Source organism: Diabrotica virgifera, chromosome 7 (genome assembly GCF_917563875.1).
Source record: "Diabrotica virgifera virgifera chromosome 7, PGI_DIABVI_V3a".
Classification (NCBI taxonomy): Eukaryota; Metazoa; Arthropoda; class Insecta; order Coleoptera; family Chrysomelidae; genus Diabrotica; species Diabrotica virgifera.
The window spans coordinates 215544348-215568471 of record NC_065449.1 but is presented as its reverse complement, the minus strand read 5'-3'; the positions used below and the strand labels follow the sequence as shown (position 1 = coordinate 215568471).

Sequence of the window (24124 nt, the reverse complement as noted above, 5' to 3'; positions counted from 1 at the left end):
AAAGAAAAATTAAATCATGTTTTTTTGCGTTTAGCTCGCTACAACTCTGGTCCGTTTTAATATTTTTTCTTAAGTTTGTACACTATATATCGCTCACTTTTTTTAAAGACGATGGTTTCTACTTTAAGCTTTTAGTCTTATTCTAGTAAAAGTTATGAGTCTTTTAAAGTACAAGGTGCAGATTTGTGAATTGCAAAGTTTAATCTCAAAGTTTGACAGACAAAATTTGAAATATAGATATTAAATCAAATTCAAAAAACAGAACATGAGTACAAAGAAGTTTTCGGGAAAGTTTTGGATCAAAATGTTTAATAGAAAACAAATGGTGCGACGTTTAACATCTACATTATAAATCCCCAAAATAACGCTAATTTTTCGAGATACTGATCATTGGTGGTGAATGGCTAATTTTAGTCTTACTTTATGTTTTTGATGGTGCTAAAAACGAAAATTAAGTTTCTTTTTAATTTTAGATGCGAGAAAATTGTCAAAATCGCAATTTTGCTCTAAAAATAAAAAAAAGTTAAACTACGTTTTTCTTAAAATTAAAAGTTGCACCATATGTTTTCTATAACACATCTAGACCTAAAATTCCCCATAAAAGTTTTTTGAACTCTATGGTTTAACATAAACGTAATCAAATAGGTAAATTTTAAATTTTGTCACTTAATTTTTGCGATTAAACTCTGCAATTCACGAATCTTCACCTTTTATTTTTAAAAATTCATAACTTTTATAAAAAAAAGACAGAACGAATATAGCTACTTTCATAGTCTTCACAAAGGTAAGAAATATATTCCGTAGACATTTTAGAGAAAAATAGTAAAACGGAACAGAGTTGTAGCGAGTTAAACGTAAAAATTCGTGACTTTACATTTTTTTTTCATTTTTAGGTTAAAATTGCGATTTTGACAATGTTCCGTCACATAAAATTCAAAATAAACCTTTTTCATTTTCAGCACCATCAAAAACATAAAATAAGCCCAAAATTAGCCATTCACCTCCTATGGTCAGTATCTCGAAAAATAAGCGTTATTTTAGGGATGTATAACGTCTATATTTATTAAAAGTTGCATCATTTTTTTTAAACATTTGTAACTAAAACTTTCCAGAAAACTTCTTTGTACTCTATGTTTTAACACGAACGTGATTAATAAGATAAATTTTAAATTTTGCCTCTTGACTTTTGCGATTAAACTTTGCCATTCACGAATCTGCACCTTGTACTTTAAAAAATTCATAACTTTTACTAGAATAAGACTAAAATCTCAAAACAGATACCGTTGTCTTCAAAAAAGTGAGCAACATAATAATATAGTTTACAAACCTTAGACAAAAATATTAAAATCGACCAGAGTTGTAGTGAGTTAAACGCAAAAAAACGTGATTTCACTTTTTTTATTTTTATGGTAAAATTGCGATTTTGAAAATATTCCCCCACCTAAAATTTAAAATAAATTTGATTTTCGTTTTCAGCACCGTCAAAAACATAATCTTAGACCAAGATTAGCCATTCACCACCCATGGTCAGTATCTCGAAAAATAACCGTTATATTGGGGATTTCTAATGCCGATAATAAAAGTTGCACTATTTTTTTTTTCTATAAAACATTGTGATCCAAAAAGTTTCCAGAAAACTTCTTTTTACTCTCTATTTTAACATAAACGTGATTAAAAGGCTAAATTTTAAATATCGTCACTCAACTTTTGCGATTAAACTTTGCAATGCACAAATCCGCACCTTTTCCTTTGAAAAATTCATAACCTTTATCAGAATAAGAATTAAAGCATAAAGCAGGTACCGTTGTCTTCAGAAACGTTCAGAGGTGACGCCCTCTTCTTCTTTTTGTCGTGTTTCCTATTTCCCGAATTTTCCTGGGCATCCTTCCTGGTTTCCTTCTTATCACAATAAAAATTGATAAGATAACCAAAATAGCATGCAATATTTTCCCAAATATCTTCAATGAGTTACTAGAAACTATCATAAAATGCACACAGAAGCAGTACTACAAACAAGCACAACATAAATACAGTACCTTAATGCTGGAACGGCCAAATCCAAAATAAGAGAGATGAGTGTTTAAGACCAAAGCGAATAGCACAACGGAGTAGGAACTAAGAAGAACATAAGGAAATATAAAAAATCGTAAAAAATAACTAAGTAGACAAATTAAAAGGGCTAGACGCATATGTTGACAGAACTCCAGCCGCACTGGAATAAGAAATATGGGGTGAAGCATACAAGATTGCCATGAAAAATCCAAGGTTTGAGACCCCATATCACCTTTGGGCAAAAAGAAGAAAAACTTGTTTCCAACGAAGCCCTAAAACACATTACTATGGATAGACAAAAAGTAGTCGACCTGTAGAGTTTACTACTGAAGAGATCATCCAAGAAGCGGAAAATCTGGACAGATAGTGCACCAGATTCTGATATAGTAACGCCAGAGGCAATAAAGCTGGTAGTAAAAGCGAAACCTGAATTGATACGTAGAGTATTCAATGAACTTTTAAATATGTAAGAATTCTCAGATAAACTAACGTTGACGAGACTCCTATTATAATAAAAATCCGGAAAGAACTCAGACGAATCCAACTTATCTAGACAGGAAATTGTCTTGGAAAGATCACATTCGTCATATTGTTAAAAAATCAGAAAACTCAATAAATATTTTAAGAGCTTTCTGTAAAACAAGTTGGGGAGCAGACCCAAATATTGCTTTGATGTTTTACCGTAACATGATCAGAACCCATTCTCGACTATAGCTGTCATTTATTTGGATCAGCGACCAATACACTTCTAAATAAACTTGAAATTCAAAAAAATAAATGCTTAAGATTATGCCTAGGTTATTTAAAATCCACTCCAGTCCAAATAATGGAAAATGAAGCAGTGGAACCTCCATTGCATTTACGCTGCCAATTTCTCAGTGATAAATTTACAACTCGAATTCTGTCCAAAAAATATAAATACCTTCAAGATCTACATGAGCTATCAGTTTTAGACCTCACTCATAGGTACTGGAGAACTAAAAAATCTATACCTTTGGTAGAAAGTTATCTAAGTACGGTAAAGTACAGTGAAGTTATCTATAAAAGCCAAGTTCCGCCTTACTACAGTGCAATGACAAAAACATTATTTTCTAACAAGGTTAAAACATGTTATTTAAACTCAAATTTACCGCCAAATTTGTTTGATATACTTATTAGAGAAAACTGGTCAAATTTTCAGTACATATTTACCGATGGGTCAAAAGACGAAAATGGAACGAGCTGTGCAGTATTCCACGAAAATAAAAATTACCATCATCAATATAGCCTACCTATTGAATGCTCAATATACACAGCAGAAATGATAGCAGTAATGTTTGCTGTTCAGTATGTACTACTGAATCCAACTAGCAATTATGTTATATTTACTGACAGTAAAAGCGTGGTGGACAGATTAAGTAACATTCAAACAGTCAAACGCATAAACCACATTGAATTGAATATACTTAAAACTCTGTTTGAAATTACACAATTAGGAGTAAATGTAACAATTGCTTGGATTAAGGGTCATTCGGGAATAAAAGGCAATGAAATAGTTGACAATATTGCTAAATCAGCTTATGTGATCGGAGAAAAAATAAACAAAAATTTAATTCCAGCTTCAGATATTGATACATTTAGCAGAAAAAAACTTAAAAATATTTGGCAATTGCATTACAGAGAATGTAATACTGGCTCAAATTTTGCTCATTGTAACCCTAGGATATTCTCAAAAAGATGGTTTTACACAGAATATAACAGACATTTTATAAAGACCATTAATCGGCTGAGAGCCAATCATGCTCTTACGCCATATTACATGCATAGAATCGGCTTGTCAGATACTCCCAATTGTACTTGTGGCAAAATCGGGGATCTAACACATGTCATATTAGAATGTCATTTAAACATAAATAACATAAACGACCTTTATAAGGAATTAAAAGATTTAAAATATTTTTTTCCAATAAACCTTAATACTTTAATATTTACAAATGATATGGAAAGTCTTCATCTTGTTTATAAACATGTTAAATTATGTCAATACAAGTTGTAAACGTAATATAATAGGCATACTTTGTTAATCTCGTTTGAAAAAATTTAAAAAAAATATATATAAAAAAACACATAATAAAATAATAACAAAGAAATAATAAATAAAAAAAAGAAAAAAAAATAGAAACAAAAATAAAAAAAAGAATAGAAAAAAAAAGAAGTAAAAAAAAGTGTTTCGCACAAATTAAAATATATATTAAAAAAACAGAAAATAATTAAAAAAAACAAAATAAAAAAAGCTGAACAATGTACCAATGTATCTATAAAAATAATATTATAGAATGTACTTATGTTTATAAGAAATTTATGGCTATGAATCTGCAATCAATCACAAACAAGTCTAGCTAATTGGCTCTGCCAAAGCCATTTTCCAAAAAAGAAAAAAAAAACTTATATAGACCACTATGCATAGTAGGTTGTACATATAAATACATTTTATGAGGGGCTCCAAAAAAAAAAAAAAAATAAATTTACTGCGTTTTTTGATGACCATATTTGCGTCTTATTTTTCCTTCTAGCCAAATTTTCCACCATTCGTTTAATCCTTTTAAACAACGCATTTTCCACATCACGCAAAACGCACAACACCACAATTCAATTTACATGCCTCAGAAAATAACCAATAATAACATTGCAATTGTGGTTCGTTATAAATCTGACGGCTGCTGAATTTCCACAGGCTACGTACCTCACGACCATTAATTACCATTATTCAAAGTTGTGCAAAGCTCCAGAAATATTAAAGTGAGAAATATTCACTTCTAGTGATTAGATCAGATTCTAACGCGGTTTTTAGATACTCCACAGAAGGGTTCTAAACCTTAGAATGGGGTATTAGCCTATCTTTTGAGAGGCTATCAGCTTTCTCATTTCCTGCAATTTCCTTGTGATCGGCTCCCACATAAAATTTAATTTGTTGTGTTCCACCAGCTTCTTAAGGGATTGTTTACAGGCCCAAACCAACTTTGAATCACAAGTAAATTAATTTAGAGCTTTAGGGCAGCTTGGTTGCCTGATAAAATAAAGACTTTTGCTTTATGAGTGTCTTGGTTTAGATATTCTTGGGCACTATTGTCTGTAGCATGTATTTCTACTTAAAGATAGTAGGCTTGTTTACTAGATATTTGGATAGCCTGAAATTGGGGCCCGACTGGACACTCCTACCATTTTATCTATCTTAGATCCATCCGTATAGCATGCGGCTGTACGTTTTTCCAGATTCGATTCAATCCCTTCGCCCATTTGATAGTATTTTATGACTTCAAAGATTGTTACAAGTTGAATTTGACTGACATGGGATCTGCCGCTCTGTCCTTAAAATCCGATGGATTTTCTTCCAAGATTTTTAGGTGGCCTCCGAGATTTCCAGGTTTCATTATCTGTATCTGTCGCAGCTTTTAGACGATGGTTACTGCCGCGCCTTCATATGCAGAACTGCAAGGGAGGAATGTTCAGCGTCGCCTCTAGAGCTGCAATGGGGCATGTTGACATTAACCCTGTCATTTGCAGCCAAACTTGCCGCTGCACTTTTGGCAGCTTCAATGCTCTCTTTACTAGTGCTCTTTTTCTGGATTTACATAGAGCATTATATAATGTTCCTAAGCTCCCTCTATGTCAATGAAATCGCAAAGAGCTATTGTTTTTGCACTGTTGTATTTTAAATACTTCTGACCAGGGAGTTCAGAGGACTTCTAGTGGACCTGCTTATCTGGTATGCAAATTGATGTTTGTGAGGCGGTTTCCTAGAGTTTCGCTTCTTTTGTGATAATCTATTAGTTTCTCCATTATTTTTAGGAAAAAGGAGATGAGGCATTTGGGACGATAAAACTTCGGTTCGTCCGTAGAATTATGTTTCCTTATCTTTGGTATAAATACCACTTTTTTGCACCTCCTCTTTTTAGGGAATGTTGCCTAGCGCAAGTCTAGCTATGAATAGCAAAACTTGCAAAGAAGTTTTCCGCTAGCTGCCAACCGGATCTGTTGGGACTCTTTGAAGCCTCTGCTATCTGGATACTTTGAAGATCATCTTCAAGTATTTGTTGAGAGCCAGGAAAATGTGTCTTTAAAAGCTCTCTAATAGTTTCCGTTGTGCTCTTAGTATATTTAGTATTCTATTTTTAATCAGAAATGCTTATAAAGAGGAAAAAGACGAGGAAGAAGAAAATTAATTTACTTATTCTTTGATGACCTTACTAAGCTTCTAATTTTTCCAACTAGCTAAATTTCCTGCCATTTATATAATCTTTAACAAAGTATTTTCCATATCACGCAAAACGCACGATACCACAATTAAATTTACATACCTCAGAAAGTAACCAATAATAACATTGAAATTGTGGTTCGTTAAAAAATTACGCAAATCCTTTAGAAATCAGAGCAGACCTCTTGATTGTCCCAGAACTTAATAAGAAAATAGCTACGAATAAAGGCTGGATATGTGATAATACCATCGATGTATCCTAAAAATATTTTGTGCCTCAAAAAAATAATAAGAAAATGTGGGTAGAAAACAATAAAAAATGCCCTTTATCTTCTTGTCTTTTTTCCTTATGCCTATTACGGCGGCGGATTATGGTCCGTTGTTTCTTTCGCCCATTTTTTCCACGCTCCTCTGTTTCTGGTTAGGTGTTTCATTTTTTCTTTCGTTTTCCCTCGTGCATTTCCTATGTCCTCTATTTGACCACTCCAATTATTTCGGTGACGCCCTCTTCCGCTATTTGTCGTGTTTAACATTTCCCGAATTTTCCTGGGCATCCTTTTTGGTTTCCTTCTTATCACATTAAAAATTGATAAGATAACCAAAATAGCATGCTATATTTCACCAAATATATTCAATGAGTTACTAGAAATTATCATAAAATGTACAAAGAAGAAGTACTACAAACAAGCACAATATAAATACAGTATCTTAGTGGTGGGATGGTCAAATCCAAAATAAGCGAGATGAGTGTTTAAGACCAAAGCGAACAGCACAACAGAGCAGGAACCAAGAAGAACATAAGGAGATATAAAAAGTCGTAAAGAAGAACTAAGTAGATAAATTAAAAAGCCTAAACGCAAATGTTGACAGAACTCTAGCCGCACTGGAATAAGAAATATGGGGTGAAGCATACAAGATTGCCATGAAAAGTCCAAGGTTTGAGACCCCATACCACCTTTGGGCAAAAATTAAAATTAAAATAGGGAACAACTTGTTTCCAAGGAAGCCCGACAACACATTTCTATGGATAGACAAAAAATAGTCGACCTGCAGGAGTTTACTACTGAAGAGATCATCTAAGCAGCGGAAAATCTGGACAAAAAGTGCATCAGGTTCTGATAAAATAACGCCAGAGGTAACAAAGCTGTTAGTAAAAGGGAAACCTGAATTGATATGTAAAGTAATCAATGAATTTTTGAATATGCAAAAATTCTTAGATAAGCTAACGTTGGCGAGGCTTGTTTTATAATCCAAATATGGAAAGAACTCAGACGAATCCAACTCATATAGACCACTATGCATAGTAGGTTGTATAAATAAATTTTATGAGGGTCTTATAAAGAACAAAAAATAAATTTACTGCGCTTTTTGATGACCATATTTGCGCCTTATTTTTCCTTCTAGCCAAATTTTCCACCATTCATTTAATCCTTTTAAACAACGTATTTTCCACATCACGCAAAACGCACAACACCACAATTCAATTTACATGCCTCAGAAAATAACCAATAATAACATTGCAATTGTGGTTCGTTATAAATCTGACGGCTGCTGAATTTCCACGGGCTACGTACCTCACGATCATTAATTGCCATTATTCAAAGTTGTGCAAAGCACCGGAAATATTAAAGTGAGAAATATTCACTTCTAGTGGTTATACAGCTCTAATAAATAAATGTTTAAATAGCTAGAGTTAGAGAGCTTTGTGGATTAAAGCGAATGTTCGGTATGAGCACCGATGAAATTATCTCTTGAAATACCTTTTAATAATGAGGCTGTGTTCATTTTTTATTTCAATATTTATGTTCAACACTTGAAATAAAAATTGAGAAGTTTATATTAATTTGTTTATTAAACGGTTCGCCTTTTTTACATAGATAACACAGGTTTACAAAAAAAATAAATTGTGGACTATTTGACGAAACCATATGACAAGGGGTTTTTGGGGTCGCTGATCACAAATCCGGGGTCCATTGATCGGTATCACGTCAGGTAAAGGTCATTTCATGGTCAAATCAAGATATATCGACAGTTGCTCTGAAAAAGTATACTAGGGGGTTCTTGGGGTCTCTGATCACGAATCCGGGGTCCGCTGAGCTCCCTCACGTCTAGCTCAAGGTTATTTCAATGTCAAATCAAGATAAATCGACACAATCGCTCTGAAAATTATATTATGCGGTTTTTGGGGTCGCTCATCAAGAATCCGGGGTCTGCTGATCTCTGCCACGTCAGGTAAAGGTCATTTCAAGGTCAAATCAATATAAATCGACAATGGCTCTGAAAAGATATATGAGGGATTTTCTGGGGTCGCTAATCACGAATCAGCGGTCCGCTGACCTGTCTCACGTCTAGCTCAAGGTAACTTCAAGGTCAAATCAAGATAAATGGACACAATCGCTCTGAAAATGTATGTTAGGGTTTTTTTGGGGTCGCTGATCACAAAACTGATTTGACCTTGAAATGACATTTATCTGAGGTGGTATAAATGTTAAATCTGCGGGCATTATGTTAAATCTGCGGACAAGCCTTTACAGAATATCTTCATCTTTTTAATCTCAACAGAGTATTTTTAATTCTTTGTTAAACAAATAACGTAACAATTAATTAGTATTATATTTGGGATTTACTGCAATTATGATACCTGCAGGTGATTTATTATAAACCTGAGAGGTGTTATTGATAATTTACGAAACTGGTTAGACGAAATCAGCTTTAAAGGAGAAAATGTCAGTATAGGACTTGCACAGAGATCAACTGGCCAATAATCTCTTTATAGAAATAGAAACGAAACAGGATACCAACAATTAATGTTGCTTTGGATAAGAAAGAAATAGAACTGAATTGCTGTAGATAGGCCTGGACAACATTGTTTCACTGTATTTATAAGGGAACAACAAAAAGCAGATGTAGACTTATACAAATACAGAAAAAAATATAGTATTTTAAAAATGTGTAAGGCATACCTTCTTCCAAGATCAGAACTGTATCCCATAATATATACATAGAAAAAATACGATCACTATAAGAGTACATAATTATATTGCCAATATTTTCAATTCTAATATATGTATACTAAACTGAGAAAGTCTCAGCTTTAAACATATCCAGAATTAATATTTTTCGTGTCAGTACACAAATGTAAATATTGTTTGAGATCTGATTTCTGAGTATAATACGTAGAACAAATAAAGCTTTCAATTTTTTTTAGACTGTTAGCTTAGGTCTTTCATGCCACACAAAAAATGGTATATATATAATAATATGTGCAAATATTGTTTTGGCTTCATTTTGTTTGGTATGTCATGACATAAATCGGCTTTAAATGATATATACATACAGTGCTCCTATCAAAAAATTCAGAGACATTTTTGTGCGCGTTCCAATCCAGAGATTTTAGTTTACAAATCGCGTAAAAAGAATTTGTATCTATGAATCAAATTTCGAATGAGTTAAAATATGCTAAAATTAAACTTTTTGTGTATTCTGCAGACTTATATTATAATCTGGTTCTGTATCTCTACTAAGTGGTAGTTAGTGCTGTATCACAATCTACATATATCTTAGTCTCTAGCGTTTCTTTGATTATTTCATTCATAGGATATTCTGACCAATAGAAAGCTACAGAGATGCAAATTAAGGTGATAATTTTTGATAATCTCCCGTGGTTAAGCATATTACGTCAGATGCCCTTCGTTGCTATGAAAAAATACATTCAGTGACATTAATGACAATTAATGTTTTAAAAATTATAAAAGTGATGGCTTTCAATCGTCAAATATTTATAAAAACTGTGCGTTTAATGGTACTTACATAAATAAGTTACAATAAAATTTTGGTTTTGAACAGTTTTATTCATGAAATAATCGCAACAAATTGCACTCGACCTCTGAAATTAATATAGAATTTTTGCTCTCGGGACACTTTGACATAATTTCACTCGCCTTCGGCTCGTGAAATTAAAACTGTCAAAGTGTCACTCGGGAAAAATTCAATAATTTCAGAGCTATTGTGCAATTCCTACTGATTATTTCATTCATAGGAGATTCTGACCAATAGAAAGCTACAGAAATCTGAATTAAATCGATAATTTTTGATAATCTCCCGTCGTTAAGTATATTACGTCAGATGCCCTTCGTTGCTACGAAAAAATACATTCAGTGACATTAATGACAATTAATGTTTTAAAAATTATAAAAGTGATGACTTTCAATCGTCAAATATTTTTAAAAACTGTGTGTTTAATGCTACTTACATAAATAAATTACAATAAAATTTTGGTTTTGAGCAGTTTTATTCATGAAATAATCGTAACAAATTGCACTCGACCTCTGAAATTAATATAGAATTTTTTCTCTCGAGACACTTTGACATAATTTCACTCGCCTTCGGCTCGTGAAATTAAAACTGTCAAAGTGTCACTCGGGAAAAATTCAATAATTTCAGAGCTCTTGTGCAATTACTACTGATAATTTTTCTGAAAATTTTATAGATTTATCTATGAAAACAAACTAATAGAACTGTAGTTTTTTAGATTTGTTATATTTTCTACTTTTTTGTATAATAAAATTTTTTATTGGTGGATATATCAGATGAAAAGTATAGCCAAAGTCTTGTTAATTAAATGCCTTGGTAATTAAAACAAAATTATCCATGTTTCTATATATGTGTTTCTATAATGAGAATTATAAAAAAAATAGGCATTGAAATCTAAAAGCCGTGATTTTTTTAGCATTATAAAGTAAGTACAAAGACATACATAAGATTTTTTTGTGTTTGCACCTTCCAGTTGCTGTGCACATCATCTAGACCAGGGGTTCTCAATCTGTGGTACATGTACCACTGGTGGTACATATCATTATTTGGGGTGGTACACAAAACACAAAAACACAGACAAAATCCAGCATATTTGCAGTTAGCTTACTAAGCTCCATATAGACAAGGCGGAAACGGCGGGTTCGTTGGGAAAAATATTCCAATGAGATATTTTTGCATAATCACATTCGTGAGACATCCCAGAATAAGGTTCAAGAAGTCGCCCACGAGAAAAGTGTGCCAATTTTTTTTTAACAATTTTTTTTTAATCAAATTGCAAAAATCAATATTTTTGGCCCGGACTAATTTTTTTAAGTTTTTTGGACCATTCTGGACAAAAAAGGTCTCTTATAATTTTTCTCTAAAGCTGATATTTTTCGAGTTATAAGCAAGTTAAAATTTGAAAAACGCGAAAATGGCCATTTTTAAGACTTAATAACTCGGTCAAAAATTATTATTTTGAAAGTCAGAAAGTGACTAAATTAAAGTTTAAAGTCGCCGCTATATGATCCTGTAGAAATATGTGTCATTAATTTACTACTAAGCTGTTATTTTTAATTAATAACAATGAGTGGTTAGATCGTATTGACGCTGCTGTAAATGTGAGTGCGAGTAAGATGCACAATTGGACTGCTGGAATGGCTTCTCTCTCGCACTCAGCATTTACAGCCCCGCACACGTGCATGGCGCTTATTATTATTACTTAAAAATAACAGCTTAGTAATAAAATAATGACAAAAATTTCTTCAGGATCTTGTAGGGGGGGCTTTAAACTTTGATTTAGTCATATATTGACTTTCATAATAATAACTTTTAACCGAGTTATTAAGCCTTGAAAATCGCCATTTTTCGTTTTTTTCAATTTTAAATTGCCTATAAGTCGAAAACGATCAACTTTAGAGAAAAATTATAAGAGACCTTTTTTGTCCAGAATGGTCCAAAAAATTAAAGAAAAAATTGTTCAGGCCAAAAATATTGATTCTTGCAATTTGATTCAAAAAAAATTGTTAAAAAAAATTGGCCCACTTTTCACATGGGCGACTTCTTGAACCTTATTGTGGGATGTCTCACGAATGTGATTATGTAAAAAAATCTCTTGGGAATATTTTTCCCTTCGAACCCGCCGTTTTCGCCTTGTCTAATAGGTATTTCAGTTAGGTGGTACCAAGAATAATTTTAAAATCATTTGGTGGTACATGGCTCAAAAACATTGAAAACCACTGATCTAGACTATATCCATTTTTTATAGTTTTATGACTTTTTAAAACTAATTTTACTAGCCTAACCGTTACCTGATCGTTATGGTAGAATAAAATTAAACGTCGATTACATAGATAACAAGAGAGCGCAAAACGGTCGATATAAGAAAATAATTAGCTATAGATCTCGATTAAGAAAGTGTTAGAGCGCAAACCGGCCGATTTCAGGTAAGGGCGCAAAACGGTCGAGCGTATACCGGCCGACACCGTTTGGACGAGAAATTTAGTTATTAACAAATAAGGGTCAAAATGGGAGTTTTTTCGTTTAAATCACTACAGGTAAAAGAAGGGTGTTTAAATATCTTATTTATAATATTCTTCTTTTAGTAGATGAGCCACGGTTTAAAATGATAGTTTTTGAATTTTGGTCTGATTATTTGTTACTTCGGAAATGGCAAAATAAAACTAAAATTTCGAAAATAAAAAATTTGCTATAACATTTGCGAAAATGAATTTAAGACTTTCTTTTGCATGAAAAGTTGAGTAAAACAGTCCGCACAATTCACAAAAAATTTTAAGACGATTCTTTAATTAGTTTAAATTTTATTCAATTTGTTTATCGCAAAGAGCTTTTTTTTCGCAATGTTATTGTTTAGAAAATAATAATGATATAGCAATTCTGTGAAAACAATATGAAAGAACAATAGTCATATTTTCAACGCATTTAAAAAAATCATTAAAAAGACATTTTTATCACTCAGAAAATATTTTACTAAAATACAGTCATTCTTGGCTTATAAACAATTTGAATAACTTTGTTAGTATTGACTGTAGGCTAAAACTATACTGGGATTTGAAAAGCTGGTATTTTATACGAATTTTTAAAGAAAACCTTTTCGCCTAGGTTAATTACGGTCAAAGTTAGCCACTTTTTTATTTAATTGACGGCTACTTTGTTTATAACAATTAAGCAACCTAACTTGAGCTATTTTGAAGTTGAAGATATCGATGGCCTAGCGTGCAAATATGCTAAGTGCTAATTTGTTGGTTTTCCAATAATTGAAAATTAAGCTTTGAAATCTTATTAAAATTATAGTTTTTATCATATACCTATTAATAATTGCTCACATATTTTGTGACATCTGAAGACCTTTTGTAACTTCTAAAGAGCCTTAAAATGTTAGCGGGTCCCGAAATAATAATAATAATAATAATTGTTGCTGTTACTTAACACCTTTGTAGTACCAAAAAATTTTTTTAAGGAAGTTAATACCACATTCAAAAAAATAATTATTTTTATTGACACAAATACAAAAAATAATACTCTATCAAAGGCAAAGTAAAAAATCCTAAACTAATAATTTTATCGGATATTTATAGAGAATTGTCTAATCTGAAATGTCAGACTCTTCATTTCGACTTGTAATATTGTTGGTTGACACTGGAATGTCCTTTATAAACTGGGAGTATTCATCGGGAATAACTTTAGAATTTAAAAGATATTCCAAATCTTTTTTCTTTTTATGTGAAACTGGTAGTCTTGTCAAATACTTTTGGTTTAGTTCAAGGTTCGTGCTTGTTCTTTTTCTTTCAGCCTTTCCCTTACAATTGACTTCTATTTCTTCAAAATTTTCTTGAGATAAACAGTATTTATATTAATCCACAAGAAAGAACTTCCTGTAGTTGGCTGTATACCATTAATTACAAGTGAAATTTAATAAACAATTTCCCTCTTGGTAAAAGGTATATTAGTTTAAAAAGCCCTTATATGGCTACAAACATAGAAACAAAACGTTTTCGCTCTGTAACAAGAGCATCATCAGTGTTACAAGAACATGGTGAGCCAACCAAAAAATACAAAGGTCGAAGCCTTTCAAAAAACAGACAAAAGTCTTATATAAATGAACACATCGAAAAATCCAAAGGATGGATAAAATTATTAAGGATACGGCCCTAGGGCAACATATGACTCCCACACGTGGTAAGTGGGTCAAAAGGTAACTAGGTTATTTTGTTATAAGAGGTGGCAGGCAACTACGGCCTACCACGTACGAAAAAAACAACTAGAATTACCACTAAAACCGACTATACATAATAAGCATGTTATTTACCTTGCATTACTTCTGGGGTTCCACATTGATTTTCAAGAGCATTTTTTAATATGCGAATGGTTCTGGAACTCATCATCACTAATTAAACTGCTAGCAATCAAGACCACTATTTTTCTTAACGTTTACCGACAAATTTGACGTAACCTAACCTCACTTTTAATTGTGTTTGGTGTAGCACAAATGTGTTAAGTAACTAACTCTGAAGGTTTCACGAATTTCGATGAGTAGTACAAATGTTCTAAGTGCACTTGACACATAAGTTGTAGAAACCTGCAGGTGCGTAGTACTTATTCCTTTTGAAAGATGGCACTAGAAAAAAAATATGGACATATTTTACTTACCACATGTGTTTGCAAGATAATAATGTCTTAGGCGGTTTAGGTGTGCCAAATAACACGTTTTGACCATAATTGGCACTTAGCACCTTTGTACGCTAGACCATCGATATATAGTTTATGTGTAAAAGTTGGAGTAAACTTTGAAACTCAACAGAGTGGTTAATAAAGTTTTAAAAATGGCTCCGAACGGAATTAATTCGTGGTCGGTGGAGGGGAAATAATAAAATCCGTGCACTCAAAAAATGAAATTGACTCTGCAAACATATGCTGCGATTAATATCGCCGGAGCTTGTTGATGGATTTTGATCATAATTTTTTTAATTTGTATGTACTCGTAGTTTTATAGAGTACGTTATTTACACACATCCCCACCTAACATTACAAAATGTTAGGGGAACTCCCCTTATTACTCAGTGGTATGAAAAATAGATTACGACCGATTCTAAGACCTACCGAATATACATATATAATTTCATAAAAATCGGTCAAGCGGTCTCGGAGGAGTATGGAAACTAACACTGTGACAGGAGAATTTTATAGATGTAAATATATAGATGGCTATTAGCAAATAGGGGTTGCTAATCAAAGAGTGAAAATTAAAGGTTAAAAGTTTTTTTTAATTCTACATCATATAAAATGAAGGTAAATAATTTTGTCCCCAAAAATAAAAAAAAATGTCAGGAGGGCAGCCTCCCTTATAACTTATGGGTATAAAAATAGGTTAAAACCTCTTCTCCGTCCTGTAGAATATACGTGTAAAATTTCATAAAAATCGGCCAAGCCATTTCGGAGTAGTATGGTAACTAACACTGTTACAGGAGAATTTGATGTATATAGAAGTAACTGCGAATTAAATAATAAAAGTGTCTAAATTTGAGCCTAATTAACCTAGAAAAAAAGGTTTTTTTCGAAAAATTCGTGTAAAAATACCAGCTTTTAAAATCCTAAAGTAGATTTACTCTATAGTCAATATTAACAAAGCTATTCAAATTATTTATAAGCCAAAAATTACTCTATTTTGCTAAACTTTTATCGGAGTGATAAAAACAATTTTTTAATGATTTTTTTCAACACTTTGAAAACATAACTATTCTTCTTGCATGTGGTTTCCACGGAATTGCTATGTCATTATTATTTTCTGAACAATAACATTGCCAAAAAAAAGCTCTTTGCGATAAGCAAATTGAAAAAAATTTTAACTAATTGACGAATCGTCTTAATTTTTTTTTGCAATTTATGGAATGTTTGACTCAACTTTTCGTGCAATATGAAAGTCTTAAGTCCATTTTTACAAAAGTTATAGCACATTTTTTATTTTTTAAATTTTAGTTTAATATTGCAATTTCCGAAGCAAAAAATGATCGGACCAAAAGCTCCATTTTAAACCTTGGCTGATCTACTAAAACAAGAATACTCTAAAGAATATATTATATAATTACCCTATTTGTACCTGTAGCGATTTAAACGAAAAAACTGCCATTTTTGAAACTTATTTGTTAATAACTTACTTTCTCGTCCGAACTGTGACGGGCATTTTTGTATTTATAATGTATTAGGTATATAGTATCCAAAACTCCATTTGCAACCTGGCTGCTCAAGTGTCCCGACCAAAACCTTATTTCTCTGGACTATAGGTCTCCTTACTTAAGGGTAAATTGGGCTTCTCTTCTTCGTCTTATAAGCTGAGGACGATTGAGGATTATTGTTAGCTGTTCCTCCAGTGACAACGTCTTCTGATCCGATATGAGAGCTGTCATATAATGTAAAAATACCAATTTGAGGTATCCTGATTTTTTACGGAGAATCTTAAACCGTCTGGTCCAACAGTTGGATCAGACGGTTAAAGACTCTCCGTAAAAAATCACGATACCTCAAATACTCAAATACTCAAACTGATACTAGAAATAGGAGATATAAAAAAAACAATAAAATACAGTGTCCAATATCAAATATTCAGTATTCATATCCGAAATTGGACAGTATCATTTTATCACCCAGTAGATCGAATGCATTTATTTGTTATTAAACACACACACGTAATTAACTAAATTACATACACATTTGGTCAATTATCAATAATATAATTTGGACATCAGCCAAAAGTTGCTGACATAAGATAAACAATTTACCTTAATTAGATACACAAAATCACGCGGGGCCCGTGTTTACATTGACCCAATTTAAACTTATATAAAACTAAGATCTCTTGTCTAGAAATTCAATTACTATTAATTCATTAACGCGAGTGATTGTCTTCAACGCTCATCATTTAAGTCTCTACTCAAAGTACCCCGGGTCAACATCCATAGTGTAAGTCTCATCAATAAACTCTGCTACTATTATTTGGTGTTTCCATCACAACTTAAAGACCATCTACACTGAGCCAACGAAGGGATAGTGTTCATACAGCAAAGAAAGAAGTATAAAGCAAATAAAAATTAAAGTAGACCACATATATGTTTTAATTCTATTTTTTGATTGACCAAATTATAAAAGATAAATAAAATAACGACTCAAATCATCCCGATCATATCAGATGATCTTAATGGCGAAAAAATAAATTCAACAATATTTGGTGTGCCATCAATACTAGTAAATAAATCCATTACGGTACTGTACATTTAAAATAAAATTGTCGACAATACAATTCAAACAATCCAAGCTAATCAAATAATAACAGTCAGTCATTTGAACCCGGCTTTTATTTATTTATTTTCAATGAGATAACCTCTCTACTTCCATAGAATCTTACAATCATAAATACACTCTCAAAAGTTTGTATCGGGATTCTCAGTACTCAGTTAAAAGTGTTTTGGAATAACCTGAAGTTGTAGAAACAAAAATATCTTGATGGTATAAATATTGGTGGTTTGAGTTGTTTTCTTGAGTATCTTTTTTTGTCACCGACGAACACGACGAAGACAAGTTTTTATTTAGTTATTAATATGTAAGTATTCTATAATCTGTTGTATATTTTAAAAAATGATAATAATAAACCGGTCGAGTTATATTTTTAGTCAGGTTTTTGGTTTTTACAATTAAATTTCCATTTTTTGTAGTTGTGTGTGTGTGTGTGTGAGATCCTGGCATCAGACAAAATCTATTTGCCACAAAACATGTAAATTCTTAATTGCATTAAATGATTTCATATTGTCTATTTCTAAACTATACCGCTATTTTTGAATTTCTGATGAAATTAATGATGGAATCTAGTACCGCTTTATCTGAGGAAGAAAGGAGAGCTGTAATATTTAGTGGTAATGGACACTCGTGATGAATTAGTTCTTGATACAGAATTGAAGAAGATTGAGAGTTCAGAGAACATTCTAGAAATATATGATTTAGATCACCAATGGATATATTGTCACAACTACAGACAGGGGAGTTAAGTATTCCAATTTTATATAAGTGAGATGGAAAGCGAGCATGGTTCAATTTTAAACGAGTCAATACTGTCATGTGTGCTCTATTATAATTAAAGGTGAAATGAGGAACGTTTTTTGGAAGTGTAGGGTGAATTCTAAAATAATGGTTTGTAGATTTACTTGCAATTCTTTTGTAATCAGTTTCCCATTTCCTTCTGATATTAGGTTTGAGAGCATTATTCAAATCTTTTAAATTAAATACTTTGTCAATATGGTGGCAACTGTGACTACTTTTTGCGGCTATATCCGCAATTTCATTACCTTTGACTCCGCAATGTCCTTTCGTCCAAATAAACGAAACAGTTACATTATTTTGTTTAAGATCCATAATTAATTTTTTAATGTTCAAAATTAAGGCATTTCGGAATTGGTTTATTGGGTGACCGCTAATAGCTTGTAATGCTGATTTTGAATCTGAAATTATTGCCACATTCGTGCATGTTTGAGTTGCACTTCATTTTAGTGCCTTTTCAATAGCAAAGGACTCGGCGGTAAAAATAGAACAATAATTTGAGATTCTGTACTTTTCAATATGATTTATGTTTGAAACAAAAAATGCCGAACCTGTATTTAGCTCCGTTTTTGACCCATCTGTATATATTTTAGTTAAGTTCGACCCGAGAGTTTTTTGTAGTTATAATTCAAATATTAATTGTTAAAAATGTATATTTATGCTAAGAATCAGTATTATGTTAATACTATATTATTCATTGATATTTTATCAATATTTCGTTAACGGGTTTTTCTATTGCCGTGAAAAAGTTAGTTTGGAATTATTGTACCATTTCATTATAGTTTTTTTTCTCGTGCATTGTTAGTAAATAGTATTATTACATAGTTATGGTCTAAACCTTAACCGTTCTCTACCATTTCTTTATATCCTGTACGAAGCTTTTCCAATCTTTCGCTTTTATAAATTTTTAAATGTTCTTATTCAGGTTTTCTTTCTTAATGACATATTTTTTATGTCAATTGAGTTTGAATGAATTTTCTGACATGTTAGCTACATATCTGAGCCTAATCAATATTCAGCTCCCAGCTATTAGTCCAGGGCGCATCTGTTATACGCTGTGAGCTCGTACGTAGAGGGGATATTTACAAATTCGCGAGCGCCAGTAGTGGCAAGTCTGTAAACCTTTACCGGAAATTTGACATAAATGTCAAAGTGATTAATTTAAAATTAAAAGTAAAAACATTAATTATAAAAAATATTAGTTGGTCAAAGCTGTGGTATATATTTTTACCATAAATATACTTACGTTTTAAATACTGAATTTAAGTTTTTTAGTGTTCCGTAATATGTAATTATAAATTAATCTTAGCGCCATCTACACGATAATTGTGAAAGTATCCGAAGTAAGAAATTCATATTTTATCAATAGAACGTTAAAATGATTAGCAAAATCTTAAAAAAATCGACTACAATTTAATTAATTTTTGCGTTGTAAATATTAAGCGATAACAATTAAATAATAAATTTAAAAATTACCGGTGAAAGTTGAACTAGTAATCCGCCAGGAGCGCCACCAGCGAAGCTCAGGGCGTATAAGATAGACGTTGAGAGGTGACTCATATTTTTTGCATTGGAATTAACTCATATAGCAATAATTGAGTTATCGTCCCACTCAAAAAGGCCCGGAACATTGTTTAAATAATCAAAATGTCAAAAAATGAAGGAAAAATTCGATATTCACTTCCGAGAAAAGTTACGCTACAATATGGGATTAGTTAAAAATTTTAAAAATTGTCACCCTTGTTGCTAAATAGCATTAATTGCGAAAAAAACATAAAAAAGCAAGTATTCGCATTTTACGTTTTTCAACCATTTACGCTACACTTAGGACCTTCATGTTTCACCCAGAAAAACTTTATGATATAGTAAAATAATAGCGTAAATTTCATTTAATTCGGTTGAACAGATTTTGCACAATAAATTTTGCAATCCAGATTTCGCAAAAAAAAATCATTTTTTCAAATTGTTGCAGACTGAAAATAAAGCGGATAGCAAGTTGACATTTTTTTACACATAGAAGAATACTGTACCTTTTATTTGCAATTTGGAAAATTAAAATCGGTTACCAACCACGGTGTCAGGATTTTTTTTAAATAATCATTAATGTTTGGTGCTTCGCGCAGGAAAGCGGTGTTCGATTCACACAAGTAGTCCAAGTAATGGAGCTTGAAATAGGACAAAACCTCGCAATTTTTACAGAATGGATCGATTTGCTTGAAAATTTGAGAATAAGTAGTGGATAGTCCAAGGATCAAAATCTATATGATGCCGAAAGGCGCTTTTACCATGGGGGTGGTTGCCACCCCCTTTTGGGGGTGGAAATTTTTTATTATATTTTGACCACAAAAGTTGGTAAAAACGTTCATTCTAAGCAAACAACGTTCTATACATTTTTTTTATAAAATTAATAGTTTTCGATTTATTCGCTATCGAAAGTGTTAGTATTATATCGAAAAATCAATGTTTTTAATCAGTTTTCTACTAATAACTCCATAAGTTTTCGTTTTATCAAAACAACCTTACTAAACAAAAATGTACTATTTGAAAAAATAAATAAAACCGTGTTTTTTAGTTTTCTTTAAGACCAACATTAATCAAGATATACTTTATTATATGTTAGCTTTCCTTTGTCAAATGCTAAATATTGTAGTTTCAAAGTCAAAAGACGGGAAAAATATGCATTTTTCGAGAATAACTTGTTAAAACTAATTTAAAGAATTTAAAAATATCTATCTCTAGAAATAAAAAAGAAGTCTCTAGCTCAAAAATTAAGTGACTTATAATGGAAAAAATGTCAGTCCCTATTTTTTTCAGCGCAAAAGTGGTCGGAAGCAACCCCGTAATCACCACCCTAATTAAAACTAGGCATTGACCTTATTTTGTATTATTTATTTATGTATTATTAATACGTTCGAGAAGTTTGACCGACTTAGAATGATTCGTTTTTAAAAATATGAAGTTAACAGCGATTAACGAATTTTTGTAGTTTGGAAAAAATGGCCTTTTCTTCTGAATAAAAAGATTAGCATCAGAGATGTGAAAAAATGTTTTAATATTAAATTGTAGCTAATTTAATTCCCAAGATTCTGGTATGAAAAAAATTTTTCTATGATAAAAGTTAAGTGAGCTATTGACAATTAAAACTTGTAATAGCATGCAAAAACCACCTTTACCAACCCTTTCAAAGTCACCTCTTTTTGTGACTAAGGATTTTAATAGAATTTAATATTAATAGGTTTGTAGATCTTGTAACAACCTACAAAATTCTTTTATACCAAACTTTCTAGGATACAAAATAAAAAAGTTACGGTTAAAAAATCAATATATTTTTTTTGAGAAAAAAAAAAAGGAGAAATCCAATTGTAAGCATAATAATGTAAGTTAACGGTGTTTTTAGTCATTGGCCTTATTAATTCTTCTTTATTTGTATATTAATAGATTCTAGAAGTTTGACTGGCTTAGAATGATTAGTTTTTAAAAAACTGAAGTTAAAAGCGAAATAATTTGTGTAGTTTTGTAAAAAATGCAATTTTCTTCAGAATAGAAACATTAGCATCAAAGATAAGAAAAACTGTTTAAATATGAAATTGTAGGTTATTCAATTCTTAAGAACTTGGTGTGAAAAATTTTTTTCTACGACAAAAATTGAGTGAATAGTAAATGAGTATACTATAGAACAACATTGATTTTTCCCATATAAAACTAACATTTTCGATAGCGAATAAATCGAAAACTATTAGTTTTATCAAAAAAATGTATACAACATTTTTTGCTTAGAATGAATGTTTTTATCAACTTTTGCTGTCAAAATATAATAAAAAATTGCCACCCCCGAGATGGGGTGGCAACCACCCCCATAATAAAAGCGCCTTTCGGCATCATATAGATTTTGATCCTTGGACCATCCACTACTTATTCTCAAATTTTCAAGCAAATCGATCCATTCTGTAAAAATTGCGGGGTGAAAAGCTTCGGTTCCTGGACTAAAGTTGATTTCCACCAAAATTTATTCCAATCTTTATCTAATATATTATTTTGTTACTCTCTATTTTGTTGTATTTTAATATTTTAATTCCATAAAAATCAAACTAATTTGATTATTGTTTGTGAAATATTGTTCAAACAATTGCATATGTTTAAAAATAATAAACTTTTATTCTCCAAGTTAAAATATTATATGCACAAAGAAAGTTTGTGCTAAAAAAGTGTTATTTCAAAAGACAGAGTATATAATTTTATTTTGCAATAAACAAATTTATTTATGTATATCGAAATGTACTAAAAATTAAAATTTATCAATTATTATTAAAGGTCATTGCAATGCCCAATCAGAGCACACCTATCCGCTGCCCTGCGCGTAGCCTCAAAAATTAACGTTTATTTAAAAAAATTCCTGACGTCTTGGTAGTTAAAAAAATCAACTTGCTGTGTGCTTTATTTTCAGTCCTGCAACATTTTGGATTTTTTTGGGAAAGCTGTATTGCAAAATTTATTTTGCAGAAATTTTTTAAACGATCTTTATTAAGTTTACGGTATTGTTTTATTATATCATATAGTTTTTACGAGTGAAATATGAAGGTCTTAAGTGGAACATAAATGGTTGAAAAATGTAAAATGCTAGCACATTAGTTAGCTACGGAAATCTCGAAACAGAAGTAAAAGATCAAGTGAATAGACCAAACAAAGCCGCAGATTGCCTGAATGAAGCAATATGGAGAAATGGAAATGAAAAGTAGAAATTACAAATCGGTCATCAGACTTATAATGACATAAGGAACACGACGTATAGAGGACAAAAATAATGCTTGAAAAAGCAGAGATGAAAACCTTTTGAAAAATCGTTGGTAACACACTATGGGACAGAGCTAGAAGTATATTATATACGATGGAGATGCAAGGTGCAGAACATTACTAACCGGGTAAGAAACATAAGAGTAGAATGTAATGATCAAATAAGCCGAATGACAAGAAATAGGGTAGTAAGGATGGCTAGAGACGACTAATAGAAAAACGTTAAAGATTTGAAATTTTGGCCTGTTATTTTAAGAACGTGGAATGAAGTAAACATTTCTGTTTTATGTAGGCATATATGAATTTATTAAAAAATCCTTAAAATTTATCCACAAAGGAGTGGAAGTACAAAACGTTTCCTATCAGACTGACCATCATCAGTGTAAACGTCCAGTGTACAAGTAATTGTAACTAACCACTTCAATAGGTATAAAAACCTCAATAGGTATAAAAATCTTAAGCCGATGTCTTAAGATTTAAAGATCACCTGTGAATGTATCTCATCCTTGCTCGAAAATTGCACAAGGTAAGTACTTGTGTTCAAGTGAGAGGTTACGAACCAACTCCGTTGCTTGTGCAATTTTCGGGCAAAGATGAAATACATTCACATGTGATCTTTAAATCTTAAGACATCAACTTAATGTCGACCACTTTTTAATATAAAATGTAACAATAATGTATTTTAGAGGTTTTTGTACATATTGAAGTGGCTAGTTACAATTACTTGTACACTGGACGTTTACACTGGTGATGGTCAGTCTGACCGAAAACGTTTTGTACTTCCACTCCTTTGTGGATAAATTTTAAGGATTTTTTAATAAATTCATATATGCCTACATACAACAGAAGTGTTTACTTCATTCCACGTTGTTATATTGAAGGTATACTGCCAACTACAGGGTTTACCCCGTTTTTAAGGTGATACAGTAGCGATCAACAGGTAGCCAAAACGCGTTCCAAGATTGCGGCTGTAATTTTGAATATTTTTTCGAGATATTTGGCACACCTATTCGTAATATAATAAAGAATGGCGGTACAGAGCCCAATTTGAAAAATATATTAATATATGGAAATTACTCTGTAATTAAATACAATATTAAAAAACGAGCCTGTACCGCCATTAAGAAGAACAAAAAAATACACTTTCTT

At 31.6% G+C, this 24124-nt stretch overlaps 1 protein-coding gene across 1 annotated transcript in view; it reads left to right on the top strand.

The window, feature by feature from the left end:
* Positions 1-17396: 17396 nt before the first annotated feature.
* LOC114326754 (inter-alpha-trypsin inhibitor heavy chain H4) overlaps positions 17397-24124 on the top strand; it is a 111377-nt gene continuing 104649 nt past the window's right edge. The window contains exon 1 of the mRNA XM_028275184.2: positions 17397-17693. Coding sequence (XP_028130985.1) covers positions 17692-17693 — 2 coding nt within the window. The 5' untranslated portion in view covers positions 17397-17691. The remainder of the gene's footprint in view (positions 17694-24124) is intronic.